The sequence below is a fragment of the Aquarana catesbeiana genome, linkage group LG04 (genome assembly GCF_042186555.1).
Source record: "Aquarana catesbeiana isolate 2022-GZ linkage group LG04, ASM4218655v1, whole genome shotgun sequence".
Lineage (NCBI taxonomy): Eukaryota > Metazoa > Chordata > Amphibia > Anura > Ranidae > Aquarana > Aquarana catesbeiana.
Genome location: NC_133327.1, coordinates 275,944,814 through 275,964,004, shown reverse-complemented (window position 1 = coordinate 275,964,004; position 19,191 = coordinate 275,944,814). Strand labels below are relative to the sequence as shown.

Below are 19,191 nucleotides of genomic sequence, written 5' to 3'. Positions count from 1 at the left end.
TGAATAAGGTCCCTGTTCCAGCTGAAGAAAAACAGCCCCAAAGCATGATGCTGCCACCATCATGCTTCACTGTGGGTATGGTGTTCTTTTGGTGATGTGCGGTGTTGTTTTTGCGCCAAACATATCTTGTGGAATTTTGGCCAAAAAGTTCAACCTTGGTTTCATCAGACCATAACACATTTTCCCACATGCCTTTGGGAGACTTAAGATGTGTTTTTGCAAAATGTAGCCGGGCTTGGATGTTGGTAAGAAAAGGCATTCATCTTGCCATTCTACCCCATAGACCAGACATATGAGGAATACAGGAGATTGTTGTCACATGTACCACACAGCCAGTACTTGCCACGTATTCCTGCAGCTACATTTTGCAAAAACACATCTTAAGTCTCCCAAAAGCATGTGGGAAAATGTGCTGTAGGCCTCTCGGCAGTCTCCGTGACCAGCTTTCTTCTCGTCTTTTCATCAATTTTGGAGAGACGTCCAGTTCTTGGTAATGTCACTGTTGTGCCATATTTGCTCCACTTGATGATGACTGTCTTCACTGTGTTCCATGGTATATCTATTGCCTTGGAAATTCTTTTGTACCCTTCTCCTGACTGATACCTTTTAACAATGAGATCCATCTTTGGAAGCTCTCTGTGGACCATGGCTTTTGCTGTAGGATTCGACTAAGAAAATGTCAGGAAAGACCTGCTAGAACAGCTGAACTTTATTTGGAGTTAATCAGAGGCACTTTGAATGATGGCAGGTGTATACTTGACTCCTATTTAACATGTGTTTAACCACTTCCCACACGCACTATAGCAGAATGACGGCTGGGCGGAGGTTCTTTTATCCTGACTGGGAGTCATATGATGCCCAGTAGGATAACATGCCGATACGCAGCGCGGTGTTCAGAGGTGTTGTGTGTCAGTCTGACACACTGCGTCTCCAATCGTAGTAAGGAGCCTCTGACGGAGGCTATCCCTGTCGGGGGGGGGGGGGATAATCAGCACATTGATTATCAGCACAGCCCCATCAAATGTGCCACAAGCCATGCCAATAAGTGCCCATCAGCTGCCAGTCAGTGCCCCATCAGAAACCCCTGTCAAGGCCCACAACAGTGCAAATCAGTGCCATCAATAAAACCAGTAAGTACCCCATCAGTGCTATCTATTAGTGTCCGTCAGTGCCCATCAATGCCGCCTGTCAGTGCCCATCAGTTCCACCTTTCAGTGCCTGTCGGTGCCCATCAGTGCTGCATATCAGTGCCGCCTGTTGGTGCCCTTCAGTACTGCGTATCGGTGCCCATCAAGTCTACTTATCAGTGCCGCCTCATTAGTGCCTGTCAGTGAAGGAGAAAACAACATTTTATAACAAACAAACTTTTTTTTTTTTCAAAAATTTCGATCTTTTTTAGTTTAGCAAAAAAATAAAAACCCCAGAGGTGATCAAATACCACCAAAAGAAAGCTCTGTTTGTGGGAAGAAAATTATAAAAATTTAGTTTGGGTACAGTGTTACATGATCGCACAATTGTAATTCAAAATGCGACAGCACTGAAAGCTGAAAATTGTCTTGGACAGGAAGGGGGTGAAAGTGCCCGGTATTGAAGTGGTTAAATGTGATTGCTTAATTCAATTGTTTTTCAATTGAGTTGTATTGTTTATAGGTCACATTAAAAGGTGGAAAACGTTCTGAAATTAGTTTCTTCCTCTCATTTTATTTCACATCACAGAACCCTGACATTTTAACAGGGGTGTGTAGACTTTTTATATCCACTGTAGGTGCTGTAGAAGCGGAGAACAATCTGCGTTTCGTTTTTTGATTCTGACCAGGAAACATTGACTTTATCTAAAGGGGAGTCTGAAGCTGTCAAAAAAAGTATCTGAGAGGAGTCAGTAATACTTTGAGCAACCAGGGATGGGAGATTTCTGAATGTAATTATAGCATTTGTAGTCCAACATCTATTAAAGTAAAACTAACAAGAAGTGTATGTAGGCTGACCTTGTTGACAATAATAGTTTCTTGACAATTCCAAGACAATTCTGTGGCTATGACAACTTCTGGAACACAGACTTGGAGCAAGTATGCACATCAGGGCTTTTTACTTCCTATTGACACCATGGGGGTGATTTACTAAGAAGGCACTGCACCAGTTCATACATTAATTGGTGCGCCGGAAAAGTCATTAATTGAATGTGCGAACCAGCACACATTGAAGCGCAAATAACGATAATAAATACCCACATATGTAAACTGCAACTGGCCCCTTACAATTGGTTAATTTCATCTCATTGAATGGGTCTTCTAAGGTGTACTCAGTTAATCAACCCTTTTGATAACTAATCTCATTCCTATCACTTCTAAAATATCTAAAATGTGTTTAAAAATCTTTTAATACATTACAAAGAACAGAGAAGTGTTTCTAAACCCAATAAATTATTATTTTCGGATGTTGATCTTTAAAGGTGACCATACACTGCAATCAGTTAGATCTTAAATAAATTAGATTTAGTGCAAAAGCCTGTTTGATTTCCTATATTTTGAATTAATTGTTCAAGTGAGTTGTACAGAGATTGGCCAATCAGATTGCATAGTGCATGACCATCTTAAGTGCCAAATTTGGAATGTAGATGAACAACTGGAGGGCCGTAGTTTGAAGACCCCTGTGCTAGACCATTATTATGCCTCCAGAATTGGGAGTGTGGCATCTACCCAACTTCTCTCTGCTGGTGGACACAAGAATCTACATCTATAGATATAGATATATTAGTTATATCTACACACACACACCGAAGCACTGAAGCAGGAAGCAATATACATTGGCCCGGAAGTGAATCTGTACACAGGAAGTGGGTGTGTGTTTTGAGGCCAAATCATTTAGACATACACACATGACCCACACAAACACCACCCCATGTAAAAAGAAAAAAAAATTATCTTAATTTGCAAATAAGGATCATCTCTTCCTAGGAGAACAGTATGCGGGGCATGGTTTTGGGAAGAAATTAGCAGCAGTACAAGCAATTTCCTGGAGGGGAGTGATGTCATTCCTGTGTGCTGGCCACCGCTTCCGGGAACCAGATATGTGCCACGGGTACATACCTCCGCACACACAGCAGTTGCACATCTCACATACACAGCGGTCGCGCATCTAGATGCATTTGGCGCATCTAGCTGCTGGAACCCAATTTTTATGGAAATTAATAGTAAAGCAGATGCAGATTTCCAGGGCTGGACTAACAAATGTTTATAGTGAAAGGCAACTGGTGTTTTCTTTTAACCACTTGAGGTCCGGGCCATAGCCGAATGACGGCTACAGCGCGGACCTCAATTTCCGGGAGGCCATCATGGGACGTCCTCCCCTGTGCACGCGCACCGCGCGCACCCTGCACGGCGAGCGCTGTGATCACCGAGTCACGGAGAATCGGATGATTACAGATCCGAGTAAGGGGCCGGTCCCGGCCCCTTACCATGTGATCAGCTGTCAGCCAATGACAGCTGATCACATAATGTAAACAAAACCTCGGTGATCGGTTTTGTTTTCTCCTCACGCTGACAGCGTGAGGAGGAAAAACAAGCCGATCACCAGCTTATGTCAAAGGGACATCGGTCCCGAAGAGGAAGGAGGCACATATGCCTCATCTATGCCCACAAGTGCCACCTATCAATGCCCACAAGTGCCACCTATCAATGCCCACAAGTTCCACCTATCAATGCCCACCAGTGGTGCCAATCAGTGCCACCTAGCAGTGCTGCCATCAATCAGTGCCCATCACCGCCACCCATCAGTGCCCATCACTGCCACCCAGCAGTGCTGCCTCATCAGCGTACATCAACGAAGGAGAAAAAATACCTGTTTGCTAAATTTTATAACAAAATATAAAAAAAAAAATTTTTTTTTTTTTTTTAATTCTGTCTTTTTCTTTTTTTGTAACAAAAACTAAAAACCGCAGAGGTGATCAAATACCATCAAAAGAAAGCTCTATTTGTAGGAAAAAAATGATAAAAATTTAATTTGGGTACAGTGTTGTATGACCACGCAATTGTCATTCAAAGTGCGACAGCGCTAAAAGCTGAAAATTGGTCTGGACAGGAGGGGGGTTTAAGTGCCCAGTAAGCAAGTGGTTAAACAAGGTCTAAATGGGCCATTGACATGCATCACAGTTGAACTTTGGAATGTGTCTTTGCAAAGTTAAATTAAATTAAATCCTTTCTTATTTTTGCTTGGGGATAGAGTGCAGAGGGATTAGAGGTCTTGTCAGTATTTGGGGATGTCTGCACCCCTGATAGGGTGAAGACACCTCCCAAATTTTGCCAGTTTCTCCTTCAAATGTATTCACTTCCTGTCACATAGCCAAACAGGAAGTGAGGGTAAAACCCTACCAATGTCTTTCCTTGGGGACACACAGGTCAATCTAAATAGTTTCCCCATTAGGTAAATGCACTATAGCATTTCGCTGTGTACACCCCAAATTATTAGGTATCTTGGACTTTGGGGTTTATGTACTAAAGGCAAATCCACTTTGCACTACAAGTGCACTTGGAAGTTCAGTTGCTGGAGATCCGAGGGGGACATGCAAGGAAAATAAAAAAAAGCATCTTTGCTTCTACATGATTGGATTATAAAATTACCAGTGCTTCCCCTCAGGTTTACAGTGAGTACACTTGTATTGCAGAGTGGATTTGCCTTTATTAAAACCCCAAATACCTAATAATGTGGGGTGTACACAACAAAGTGCTAAAGTGCAGTTTTGCCTAATGGGGACACTAGTTCGATTGACCTGTGTGTCCCCAAGGAAAGACATTGGTAGGGTTTTACCCTCACTTCCTTTTGGCTACGTGACCGGAAGTGAAGCCAATTTTCAGAAAAGGAACACAAAGCCCAACCTAAAAAAGACAGGGGTTCTAACACTCACTTGGTTTCCCTCAAATGCCCACAACTAGAATAGGATTGTCTTGAGCTAGATTTTAGCTCACTGCTCTAAATCAGTGGTTCTCAACCCTGTCCTCAAGTACCCCCAACAGGCCATGTTTGCAGGTTTACCTTCATCTTGCACAGGTGCTTTAAAACAGTCAATGGCTTGGTATTTTGGACAGCTATTTAGCCAAGATAAATTCCCCAAACATGTTCTTTTGGGGGTACTTGAAGACTGAGGCTGAGAACCACTGCGCTAAAATGGTAAATTGAATACTTCCCTCTCTGTAATTTTCCTTTCCTGGTGCATGCATATGCTACCATGAAGGCACCAGGAAAGTAGCTTTTATACAAATTACACTTTTTTGTTTTGCCATGCCAATCATCTTAGATAAGCTGCAGCTGGGAAATCTGTTGCATGAAAATTGTTTGGGGGGGGGGGGGGGGGGGAGAGTGTAAAATGCATTACTTGGATTGAGCATGCATCTGCAAATCAAATTATTAACAAAACACATAAAACATAAAAATTTGCTACAAATTTTATTGGTCAACAAAACAGGACTTGGATAAGAGCAAGGAAAGCAAAAAACACATGTATGTTAATTTGAGACACGAACAATATGGTTTTGAGGTCTGACCATTTTGTAGAGGAAATTAACAGGAGTTAAACGGACTGTGCCCACAAACGGACAGTCTTTTAAGGATTTAAACATTTAGTAGTCACAACAGCTTGAGGAAGATCTTGCAAAAGAATGCAGCACAGACAATTAAATCAAAGTGAAACTAACAACCTACAAACACAGATTGACAACATCAAAAATATTTCAGTAAAAAATCCCCCCTCCCCAAAAAAATAGCACTTTCTCTAAAACACATCTGTTTTGCAAAGACATAACATACAAAATACAAAGAGAAAATACATGTGTTACAAACTCTATAAAAACACCCAAATGTACTCTCTTGACACACACGCAATCTTGCCTCTTTTCAGGGCAAGGTAAAGAATGCTATCTGCAAGCTTTATATAACATAGGTTTGTGTGCTAATGAGGCAATTGAAAACACACGCACAGTCCATGAAACACACAAAATGCAAGTTCACCCAATGTAGAGACAGAACTTCAAAGTGGGTACACATGTTAAGGATGTCCTTAAATTACTAACCTGAAAAATTCAAGTGCTGTTCACACACAAAAAGAACAAAAAACAAAACAAAGTCCCTGAGCATGCCCAGACCAACACAAATGCATTTCACACACCAAAAGCCACAGCAAAAAAACAAAGTCCCTGGGCATGCCCAGAACAACCCAAATGCAGCTAGCACAAAATAAGCCACCCCCCCATCCAAAATTAAGCACATCATCCAGCATGCTACAAAATTATCATTATTATTATTATAATACAGTATTTATATAGCGCCAACAGTTTACGTAGCGCTTTACAACTTGAGGGTAGACAGTACAAATACAATACACTTTGATACAGTAGGAATTAGAGGGCCCTGCTCCTTAGAGCTTACAATCTAAGAGGGAAGGTCAAGAGATACAAGAGGTAATAACTGTGGGTGATGTGCTGATTGAGAAGATAAATGTACAGTTGTTAGGTGGGGGCCAGATAGGCTTCTCTGAAGAGATGAGTTTTCAGGGATCGTCTGAAAGTGGATAAAGTAGGAGAAAATTGGACGGATTGGGGTAGAGCATTCCAGAGGATGGGGGAGGCTCTGGAGAAGTCCTGAAGGCGAGCATGGGATGAGGTGACAAGGGAGTTTGAGAGCAGGAGGTCTTGGGAGGAGCGAAGAGAACGATTAGGTTGGTATTTTGTGACTAGGTTAGAGATGTAGCTGGTTTGCCAGGTTGTGGATGGCTTTGTAAGTTATAGTTAGTATCTTGAATTTAATTCGGTGACTGAGTGCCGCCAATGGAGGGATTGGCAGAGGGGTGTAGCAGACGCTGAGCAGTTTGTGTGGTGGATGAGCCTGGCAGCAGCGTTCATGACGGACTGAAGTGGTGATAGCCTATTTAGAGGTAAACCAATGAGGAGGGAGTTGCAGTAGTCGAGGCGGGAGATGACCAGGGAGTGGATTAGAAGCTTTGTTGTGACATTGGTTAGGAAGGGGCGTATCTTGGAGATGTTGCGGAGATTGAGGGGGCAAGCTTTGGATAGTGATAGAATGTGGGGTCGAAAGGTTAGTTCAGAGTCCAGGATTACACCTAGGACCTTGGCGAGGGGAGATGGGTTGATAGTTGAGCCGTTGATATTGACAGGGAAATCAGGGGAAGTGGCACCTGAGGGAGGAAATATCATGAGCTCGGTTTTGGATAGGTTGAGCTTGAGGAAGTGATGTGACATCCAGGCTGATATGTCTGCTAGTAAGTTGGTAATGCGTGAGGAGACAGATGGAGAGAGCTGGGGGGTGGAGAGATAGATTTGGGTGTCATCAGCGTAGAGATGATATTTAAAGCCGTGGGAGGCAATCAACTGACCCAAGGAGGTGGTGTAGATTGAGAAAAGGAGAGGTCCAAGAACAGAACCTTGGGGGACCCCAACGGAAAAAGAAAGAAGAGAGGAGGATGTAGAGTTGTAAGTGACACTGAAGGAGCGGTGGGATAGGTAGGATGAGAACCAGCGAAGAGTACAGTCACGGAGACCAAAGGAGTGGAGTTTTTTGAGGAGGAGGAGGTGGTCCACTGTGTCAAAGGCAGCAGAGAGATCCAGGAGAAGTAGTACAGAATAGTGTCCATTGGCTTTAGCCATTAGTAGGTCATTTGAGAGTTTAAGGAGAGCAGTTTCCATGGAGTGTTGAGGGCGAAAACCGGACTGAAGGGGATCAAGAAGTTTATTCATGGTCAGATGGTCGCTTAGTCGGTTGTAGATCAGTCTTTCAAGAAGTTTGGAGGAGAAGGAGAGTAAGGAGATGGGACATAAATTGTTGAGATTGGTGGGATCCAGTGAGGGCTTTTTTAGTATGGGGATGACTAGCGCATGTTTTAGAGAGTTTGGGAAGATGCCACAAGAGAGGGAGAGGTTGAAAATGTGAGTTAGAGAGTGTAGAATCGAGTCAGAGGGTGAGCGTAGCATTTGCGAGGGAACAGGATCCAGGGGGGCAAGTGATTAGATGGGTGCTAGATAAAAGTTTAGCAACCTCAGTAGCAGGGTACCTAGTAGCAGGGTTGAATGAGGGAAGTAATGATTGTATCTGTGGACATGGGGTGTTGCATGGGGGAGGTTTTTGCGCATTGGTGATCTCCTCATGAATTGTATCAATCTTAGTTTTGAAGTGATTGGCAATCTCCTGGGCAGTGAGTGAGTTGGTGGGTGGAGGCAGTGGAGGACAGAGTAGAGTGTTGAAGGTAGAGAAGAGTTGACGTGGACTGGATGTGAAGGTGTTAATGAGTGTGATAAAGTAGGTCTGTTTGGCAGTGTGAAGGCAGGAGTAGTATTTTAGGAGGGCAGATTTATATTGTGTGAAGTCTTCCTGGGTCTTAGTCTTATGCCACAGGCGCTCAAGAGCGCGGCTACATTTTCTGAGACTTCTGGTGTCATCTGTTTGCCAGGGTTGTAGCCGTCGGGGCCTAATTCTGCGTGTAGTGAGGGGGGCAAGCTTGTCTAGGGAGGAAGACAGTGAGCTGTTGTAGATGAAAGTAGCTTGGTTGGGGCAGGACAGAGGTGAGATTTTGTCATAGAGGTGATCAGTAGCAGAGTAGAGAAGAGAAGGGTTGAGGTGGCGAAGGTTTCTAAGTGTAACTGTTAGGCGGTTGGAGGGAGAAGAGGTGGAAGACAGGGAGAGAGCAAAACTAATAAGGTGGTGATCAGAGAGTGGGAGTGGATTGTTGGAAAGGTTGCACGGAGTGCACAGATAGGAGAAGGCAAGGTCAAGGGTGTTGCCGTTGGAGTGGGTAGGAGCCTGTATCCATTGCTTCAGGTCAAGCGATGAGGTTAGACTGAGAAGTTTAGAAGTAATAGTAGTGTTAGTGTTAACAGCGATGTTGAAGTCCCCAAGAATGATTGTGGGGATTTCAGCAGAGAGAAAGTAGGGTAGCCAGGCAGAAAAGTCATCAAGAAAGGCTGATACTGGTCCAGGGGGCCGGTAGATGACAGCAATTCTTAGAGAAATGGGAGAGAATAGACAAATGCAATGTGCCTCAAAAGAGGAGAGTGTCAGAGAGGGAGGTGGGTGAAGTACCTGATAGGTGCTGCATGGGGCTAGAAGGATTCCCACTCCACCTCCCTTCCGTCCACTTGGTCTGGGGGAGTGAGTCCAGAGAAGGCCCCCATGGGAGAGGGAAGCAGGAGAAATAGTATCCGATTCATGAAGCCAAGTTTCAGTAATGGCAAGTAGATTAAAGGAATTTGTGATAAAGAGGTCATGAAGGGCGGTGAGTTTGTTGCAGACAGAACGTGCATTCCATAGGGCACAGGAAAAGGGGGGGCTGGTTTTGGAAAGAGGAATAGAGACCAAGTTCTGTGGGTTGCAGCTCCTGCTAGAGGGTGTAGGGGGATGGGAGCGTTGGGCAAAGACAGATGATGGTGGCCCAGGGTTTGGGGATATGTCACCAGAGATTAGGAGAAGCAGGAGGTTGAGGGAGATAATGTGGGAATGTGATTTATGTGAAGGGGCATGTCTCAGAGTACTGGAGGTTTTATCAGTGTATGGATGTAGGATGAGCAAGAGTTGGTAGGAGCAGTAGTAGGGAGAAGACAGAAGGCAGGGTGATATGTATAAGCAGGCAGGTGGAGAGGGGGGGGGGTGAAGGTGAGAGAGTTTGAGGAGAGAGGACAGGAGTGTCAGAAGCAGTGGTAGAGAGTGCATGTTGCAGAGCGGAAGGAGAGCTTATTAGAGAGACAGGGTCACCTGCAGTCTGTTAGGTGCTTTCCAGTGCAGATTGCTGTATTTGTTTGCTTCGTGCAATCGCTGAAGTGCAGAGATTGAAGTGCATATCACTTGTAGAAAGAATCACTTAGAGATAGAAGCCATTGCAATGTGCTCCCCGAGCAAATTACAGATGGGACAAACACCCCCCGGTCCAGGGGGGCAAACAAAGAGCCTAACATTGGCAAAAGTTATACAACAAATACCATTGCAGTCTATGGGAGCTGACTTGTTAATTTTGCCCACTTGGCTGGCTTATATTCTAGTTATTGGCCTTGAAATGGGTATGAGGGCCCAGGTCCCACCCTGAGGCACATATATCAATGTCACCAATTTGGATAACCCCAAAAACGAAGCAAGGATAAGTGCCTTTAAAAATGCAAAATTGCTTAAAAGATAGTAACTTGGGGGGGGCTTACTCTACCTGTAAAGTGGGGCATCTGTAGCATGTATCCAAAATGCTGCTTCAAAGATGTACGGCTTTAGAGAAAACTTACAAATCTACATTGCAGCTGCAAGATTTTAACCCAAAACAAAAAATAGCCTGCCCCCCCAATACTACAAGGCCATTTGGGTCTGTTGATGCCTAAAATGAGAACCCCCATGTGAAAAATACCACCCCAAAGTAAAAAAATATTGTGCCCCTCCCACACACTAACAAACCCCTAGCCAAACACACAGCAAGCCAGCCCATGAAAGGGGGGTAGATGCTAGGGGGCAGGAGGGGCTATGGGCACTTCTATTTCTTCACTCGTTATGAGCTTAATCTAGATGGAAGTATGCAGAGTGCGCTGACAGCTATCCAAATATCCATTCACGGATCCAGTCCTATTTCAGTGAACTAAGTCCGTCGATATTAAACCAGTGAAAGGCATGCTGTTAACCCATCACCTTCTGGTAAGTGAATTACCTATAGGGGATTCCCATAAAAGCAATGTGGTGAAGGATTTATCTGGGATTTTGATCAGCAGAGAGTTGGTGTTCAACATTCTTTATAAACGGATCAGCTACCACCCCACACCCTGCTGTACACAATTAAGACACAAGTGAAACTTTTCATCTTTATTTATATTTTATTTCACATATGAACTTCTTAAGTGCTGCTAATGTTTTAAAGACTTTGTTTTTTTAACATATTTTTTGATACAATAAAAATAAACAGCTGCCCACACTTCTCAATGTGACAATACAAACTAATATACCAAAAAAAAAATGAATATTTAACTAGTAACTTATACATTTATCATATAATGTGAAAAGAAACAAACAAATAATATAATTAAAGTGCACGTGCTCCGGGTGATCCAAAAAAATCCTCAGTAATGTAGAAAGTCCATTATACAAACATAAACGCAGAACAAGATGGTAAAATCTGCATGCAACGTCCAAAATCTATATATAAGGAAAGTGCGCGTGCTCCGTGTATTGCACAGAAAATCCTCAATATTTTAACAGTCCAAACATAATAAACCGTGATGGTAATTTCTTCATGCGGTGTGCACACACTCCCACCAGGTGTACCCTCACCTTACCTTACCCTGATCTTTGTAGCAGCATTTAAGCCATAACTAACCATTACAAGAAAGAGGAACCATAGGAGGAGCTGATAATATTATTTATCACAGGCTTTTTTAAAAAGCCCTTAAGGTGAGGGTACACCTGATGGGGGTGTGTGCACACCGCATGAAGAAATCACCATCACAATTTATTATGTTTGGACTGTTAAAATATTAAGTATTTTCTGTGCAATACATGGAGCACGTGCACTTTCCTTATATATAGATTTTGGACATTGCATGCAGATTTTACCTTCTTGTTCTATGTTTGTTTGTATAATGGACTTTTTACATTACTAAGGATTTGTGTGCATCACGTGGAGCACATGCACTTTGATTATATTATTTATGTTTGGTCCTTTTCAAATTATAGGATAAATGTATAAGTTACTAGTTAAATATTATTTTATTTTATTTATTTTTAGCGCTGCACATTTGGTATATTACTGTTTGCAAATCTCCTTAAAAAAATACATAAAGGTGAACCAGCGTAAAAAAAAAAGTGTCAAGTTTAGAGGTGTGCCCATTCAACCCATGCAATTGCATGTACGTTTCTTAACATTTACTAAGATTTTGGCCGTGCACTGAACAAACGCTTCTGAACGAGCGCAACAGCCACTTGCGCATGCTCACTGCTTACATTTATCTCACGCAGTTCTAAACATACTTGCGGGCACGACAGGCTTTCTCTGAAAAAGTTACTTTCTCATTCTATTTTGGGCATATTTGTTACTTGGGCAGTTGTTACTAAACTTTCTCACATCACCCCATAATATTGGCACCTCCATCTTCTGTCAATATTGATTTGGAGATGCCATGTCCATAGTGGCGCACAGATTGCATTCTCCCATTGTAAATCACCCCCCCCCTATGTGTTGCATATTTGTTCCAGGACAGTGATCTGTCCTGAAAGTACTAAAGCAATATAATCAGCCAGGCAACCAACATTGAAGGGGAGCAGCAATGACAGCCTTCATGCTTCATAATACATTTTATTTAAGTGGAAAAAAAATGTATATTATAACTTGCATGTCACATTCAATAACAATTTCTAAGGGCACACAATTGCTTGGCCTTGAAAACACTCATAAGTAAATGGTTGTAAACAGTTGTACACAAACACAATTAGATTGCAGTATATAATTAGATATACAGACACCTGTGTCCCTGTCTTCTCTCTATGTGACAGGAATCTCGCAGGTGGTAAAGGATCATGTGACCAAGCCTACAGCCATGGCTCAGGGACGCGTGGCTCATCTGATTGAGTGGAAGGGCTGGAGCAAACCCAGCGACTCACCAGCTGCACTGGAGACTCACTTTAATTCATACTCACACTTAAGTGAGGGAGAACAGGAGGCCAGGTTTGCTGCAGGTGAGAAAACACCAAAACTAATTGAAAGAAAATAATCAATATGGACTTTTTACTCACTTTTTCTCCCACTGCTGCTTCTGTCTGCTCTTTCATGTCTTCTCTCTTTTTTTTTTTTTTTTTCCTTTTTTTCTGTCTTGTATGCACTAATAATCCAATGTTCTTGCTGCGCCTTTCATTGGAGCATCCTCTTCCTGCCATGAATTTCTCTTTTATGTTTTGCTGATTGTTTTGGGGATTTAATCTATGGCATTCATGTTCGATGATTCTTCCCACATTCCTCTGCAACCACTATATCTCAATTTTTGGCTGTATTGTACTGTGTATTTTTTACCAATTTGTTTTCACCATGGAATGCTACGTTTGTTGTGTTTATTTCTTTATTTTTTTTCCATTTCATATTTTGGTCTTGGTATCTTCTTGCTTCCCACTAAATGCAATACATGTCCACCCTTTCACTGTTGTTTTCTGGGTTCTTGCTTTTCTCAATCATACACTATGGCTGTCTTGCTGCTGTTTCTGCTCCTCTTTTCTGTCCACTGTTTATACATTACCAGGCGTAGCTGAGCAGTTTGCTATAGCAGAAGCAAAACTTCGTGCCTGGTCATCAATTGATGGAGAAGATTCCACAGATGATTCATATGATGAGGATCTGCAGCCCTCTATGGACCATTCTCAACCTGCAGGTGGGTAATGGCACACACACTCATGTGACAGTGAATAATTTGACTCTTCCCTGTACAAGAAGATATGTTCTTCAAGATGTGATCTACATCTGAGTTTCTTTTAGTGGAATTGCCCTAGTTATATGAATTATACTGACTGATGGTATGGGGGTGAATTAGTGCATATGGAATGGGCAGCTTGCACATCTGGAAAAGCACCATCAATGCTGAAATATATGTTTCCTGGATGCTGCTCTAAAACCTGAATATATATTTTTCAGGGAAGGCCTTGTATAGAATGCTAAACTGCATCTTTGACAACAGCATGGCTTTGTAGTAAAAGCTAGAGTCCAGGTGTTTAATTGGACTTCTTTGCAGTTCAGATCTTTCACCAATTGAAAATACATGGTACATCTTGAAATGAAAAATACGACAAGATCTACGACTGTTGAGCACTTACGGTAGAATGCTATATCAGACAGGAATAGGACAACATTACTCTCCCAAAACACCAACAACTGGTCTTCTCAGTTCCCAGACGTTTACAGAGCGTTGTTATAAGAGGAAGGGATGCTACACCGTGGTAAACATGTTCCTGTCCCCATTTTGAGACCTGTTGTTGCCATTAATTTAAAAATTACCATTTTTCATTCAAATGGTACATTTTCTCAATTGAAACATTTGATATGTTTCCTATTTTCTATTGTGAATTAAATATGGGTTTATGTGATTTGAAAATCATTGCATTCTGTTTGTATGTAGATTTTACACAGCGTCCCCACTTTTATTTATTTATTTGATTTACCCCTTAAAGTATTGGGCTGGCGTATCACTGTGGAGCCTAAGGGGTTATTCCCCTGCTTTGTGTAAAAAGGCTGTTTGATCCTGTATGCACAGATCCTCCCCTTCTTGCACTGTCTCCAAAACCTCTCCGGATAAGACAGAGTTTAGTGGAGTTAGTATGCACATGCTCAGTTTGGTGTGTATTGCTAGAGAGTTTTTTTCTTGGGAGGGTGCATGTGATCAGCACAGGGCCAGTCAGCACTGTCCAGACAGAGGGTCAGGGTTCCTGCATCTTTATAAGACATTCATGGGAGAATGAAAACTCCAGACACTGATAGAAGTCACAAGACTGCTACATACTGCTGATGAGAAAGGGTATTTAGCTGTTTATATTTACTAAAATAATTGCATTTCCATATTCTGTGTACTGTACTGTGGGAGACCAGATATTGTGAATGCAGGGTCGTGGGTTTATTAACACTTTAAGTGTCGTTGGTCAGTGTTTGTATGTGTGTGCCTCCTTTTTTAGTGGGCCTATCACTTTTGAAAAAAAATAAAGGTGAACCTTTTAAAGAAAAAGGTAAATACTTACCTGCTGTCGATCTCAGAAGAGTCTTTAGCAGTATTTGAGAGTGAGATAATTGCCCGTACACAAGCCCTCATAGCCTTTTTTCTTTTACAGGCTGGACTTTAATTATTGGTTGGTGGTAAGTGAGAGTACTCACTTATATGAGAAATTGTACCAGCTACTGCTCTGTGCCCCACTGCCTTTGTTCACTTCCTGCTAGCTGAATGCTGAAGGAGCTGAGTGCGGTATTAGGGGTTGGGGCTACCCAGAGTTAAAGATTGACAATGGGAGGTCTTAGGTAATGGCAGTAAACCACACCTCTGTAGCAAGTTTGGGTATGTGAGCTATACTGAGTGTCTCGGACCCGGGGCAGGTGTCCGATGTTTGTGCTGATTCAATGCTGGAGGTGCCCTGGAAGCTGCAAAACGTAACCGAAAAAAAGGGTTGTCACCACTTTATTATATATTAAAGGACACAGCTAAAGCTAAATTGAATTATAAAACTGTTAGAAAAAACAATTAACATTTGTTTGTCTGTAGTTCCACTTTAATGCAAACTATTATGAAGTAATTGGCCCAACTTTATGCTTTATTAATTTGTGTTACGCATTGCAAATATTGACTTTATTGTGTCACAGATTTTGGACAAAAATATTCCTTTTATCTGCGGTTATATCAGAAGGAAGGGTAAAGGTCCGAGGTGTAGATATGATTACAAACTGCGCTTAGCTCAGTATTTTATCAAGCTATAGTCAAGTTTCAACTCTATCCATGACCGTTAGCTTTGCAATTATCCTATATTTATAGTGCATTAAGGGTATATTTATAAAGCCATGAACTTGAGTTGACTTTCACCAAACATTTTCTGGTGGAGGTCCATGTGTAATAAGTGACATTGATTCTCCACCAGATATTCTTTTGTGAAATTTAAAATTCACTGCTGTATAATATATGTATTGTCTGTCGCACATGAGGGAGCAACCAGGTGTCTCTTCTGTTTATGTAAGAAGAGGACAGAGTACATCAACCTGTACCTGTGTAGCGCTGTGTGATTTCTGAAATAGTTAAAATCTATTGTACTCAAAAAGATCCTTGGTAAATATATCTGTAGGACTCCCGATTTGCTGCCACAATTTTCTTAGGGTTTTACCAGAGCTGGTCCTTCCAATCTGGCTTTGTTACTTTTGCTCACTGCCCTCTACAGTTATCTTTGTTGCTAGGCAACGTATTTTCCCTAGGATGCCAGAACAGTGTCATTCGAGTTGAGTCCCACCAGAAGAGACTCCAGCGATATATCATGTGCCCTGTCAGTGGGCAAGTGAAGGTGATATCCAACCAGTTTCCACTCCACTGCAGCCAGAGGACAATTTTACTAAGTAAGGATCTTTTCAATGAATGCAACAATTATTTCAACAAGTTTAAAAAATATGTCACACAGGTCTACCCCAGGTAGGTTAACCCTGTCCTCTTCGGATGTTTTCAACTGAAGGCTGCTAGACATGTTCTTAAAGCCCACTTACCGACCATCCTGTGGATAACCAAATTTACCTGTCTAACAGTATGCGTTAAAAACAGGGGTTTAGTCTGCACACATTTGCAAATACATGCGTAAGCTACAGGCCCTGCCAAGGCACCCTGGTATCTGTAGTCCTATCACTAGCTTATTAGTGACTCCACAATGGAAGCGCACGCACTCTGATGGATAGATGGAGGGCAGATGGACTGAAGGGAGCCCACCCCTTCTTAAAGGTACAAGGGCACACTGAGCACCCCGCAGACAGCACAATGGCTGCGAAGGTGTCAGTGCATTGCCTGACCAATACAACAGTGATACTAAACCCCTGTTTTTTAACGCTTACTGTTAGACAGGTTAATTTAGTTGTCTGCGGGCTGGTCGGTAAGTGAGCTTGGAGTTTCCGTGGATTTATCTCTTGGGCTTTTTTTCTAACATATGTTGCCTTCCATCGCTGCTTGCTGCAATGGCCAGTTATAGGTGGGGGCAGTGGCTTTCTTTTTTGCTTGACTTGGTCTTATCTATCTACTATAGATTTGACATACGACCAACACCTTAGCTATCTCTGCTATCCATGATTAGAATGTCCTTTTTTTTTAAAGCTTTTATTCCATTGAAAGTTTATATCAAATCCTTTAAAGTATATACACTTGTTTTAATTCAGTAACTAAGAGGGCATAGAGCTAGGATTCATTCATAGTTTCTAATGTTTTTTTTTTCTAATTTGTGACATTTTTTTCATTCCTCTAGATTTTCTAAGTCCTGTGCAGAAGGATCTGGTGTCATCACGTGTATGCTGCTGTGACAGTGACTCCTCACGTACCTTGTCTCCTGAAACCCTGTGCTCCAGCCTGTGCAGCCTAGATGAAGAACGGCTGCTCTTGGGGTCTCCAACACAGCTAATTGAAGAGTCATTGCTCATCAAACCTCAGTCAGTTCTAGGTCCCTATGATCGCCTTCAAGATCTGGAATGTGAGGACTCTTCATATTCCATGTCCTTCTCTGAGTCTTGTTTAAGCCCCAGTGAGGACGAGCTGATTTCCTTCCCTCCAATAAGTCGAGGGTCCGGCGTGCTCACTTTGCAAAGAAAGGGCTCAGATGTGGTGTCCTCTGGGGTGGTATCTCTAGACGAAGATGAAGAAGACCAACCCTGACCTGAAGTCACACTGTCACTCATTCAACTGCTGCCAGTTTTGTCCCTCTTTCTTTTTTCTGAGTATGATACTTATTTAAAAAAAAAAAAACAAGGATTAAGCAGAGGGCATTAACTCACCTAATCATTTTCTTTTCAAATTCATTTGATTTGAATGTTTATTTAAAAGTAACATTCCGTTTTCCCTTTATAGTGACTTTTCTCTTCAATTTCCTTATTTTCACAAACTTGTGTCTCTGATTTATTTTATTACATTTCTCTTATTTTCTTTCAGAACAAATGAATTGCCTGTTTGACCTGTCTTAAGCATTTGGTCTGTTTTGCATGACCCTTGCCCTGTGGTACCACTCTTGATCAGTGGACTGGGCGTTTAAGCTGTTGTCTGCATGTCTTACACCCCACTTAATGCCACCTCCAGCCCAGCTGTTGGCGGTGGAGTTCCCAATAGGGGACAGTGGCAACATGGCTTGTCCCTGTCATCTTTTTGGATTTGTTTCCAGCTCTGTGGTTCCCTATGCTCCACAGATTCCAAATAGCAGATGAGATGAACATTGGGTATATTATGGAATCTGTGATATTAGTACAGCCTCAGGACTGTAAAAGGACTTGTGGAGCTCCGGAGAAACTGTGGGGGACCCTCCTCCATGTGGGCTCTGCAGGCGCATGCTTGTGCAGGGGAGACCCTTCTTTTCTAGCGTTTTGTACATGTCTGTTTGCTGCTCTTGGATGGTCTTGTGTGGTAACATCGAAAGTTTGTAACTCATTTTCCTGCATCTATGAAAATACTTGACCAGCTGTGTATATATAAAGATATATAAAAAGCAAAATTTGTACATTATTACGCTGAACTAGGATAACTCTTTGATAATGACAGTGGAAGTCTGTTTTGAAGAACATGGTTTAAAGTATGTCTAAAAGGTACATATATTGGCGCATTCTTCACTTACCAATCACTATTCTGATTTCTAGGGTACATTATCATGGCCTGTTGGATGACATTGAGGAATTGGGATAAGAAGAAATGCCTCAGTTTGCATGAAATTGCCTAAATGGTGAAAAGTAGAATTGTATTTATTTCAAATGTATTAAATATAGGCATCATCAAGTTTTGTTTACTTGGCTTAATAATGCCTGTGTCGCCTTATAACATCTTTTACTGAGGAATCTACAATGTTGTAGTTAGTGGGGTTTAAATAATAAATCCACGTTGCACTACAAGTGCACTTAGAAGTGCAGTCGCTGTAGATCTGAGGGGGACATGCAAGGAAAATAAAAAACAGCATTTTAGCTTGCACATGATTGGATGATAGAAATCAGCGGAGCTTCACCTCATTTCAGAGCTTCCTCTCAGATCTACAGTGACTGCACTTCCAAGTGCATTTATAGGTGTCCTTTTATGAAACTGCGGTAAAATACCGCTATTCAGTTCTCAGACATTCTCAGAGGAGATCGATCTCCTCTGAGTGCCTGTTTATGAAGGTCCGTAGCTCGCTTCTCATGTTGAGTTGAGAAGCGATCCACAAATGCCGGGAACTCCTGAGAACAGCTCCTCTCACTGTAATCTCGCGGGATGTAGCGGGATTACAGTATGAGGAAGTGTAAAATACAAAAGTTGAACACGAATCAGCACATATTATTCCCCAACATATTAATAAAATAATAAAGTTAAATTCCCCTACACAATATACATTAACCTAATTATTAAAAAAATATTGTTTTTATCAATATTTAAAGATCATATATGGCTCTATTTAAATGTGAATGGTGTATAGTAAATGAATGTAATCCACATATGTAATGCAGCTATACACCATTCA

General features: G+C 42.0%; 1 protein-coding gene across 3 annotated transcripts in view; it reads left to right on the top strand.

Moving 5' to 3' along the window:
- The window catches only part of FAM131A (family with sequence similarity 131 member A), a 138,745-nt gene extending 120,266 nt beyond the window's left edge, over positions 1-18,479 (top strand). For all 3 annotated transcript variants that reach the window (XM_073626611.1, XM_073626610.1, XM_073626612.1), the window contains 3 exons: positions 12,514-12,696; positions 13,251-13,379; positions 16,972-18,479. In XM_073626611.1, the coding sequence (XP_073482712.1) occupies positions 12,514-12,696; positions 13,251-13,379; positions 16,972-17,375 (716 nt within the window). In that variant the 3' untranslated portion in view covers positions 17,376-18,479. The remainder of the gene's footprint in view (positions 1-12,513; positions 12,697-13,250; positions 13,380-16,971) is intronic.
- The last annotated feature ends 712 nt before the right edge of the window (positions 18,480-19,191 follow it).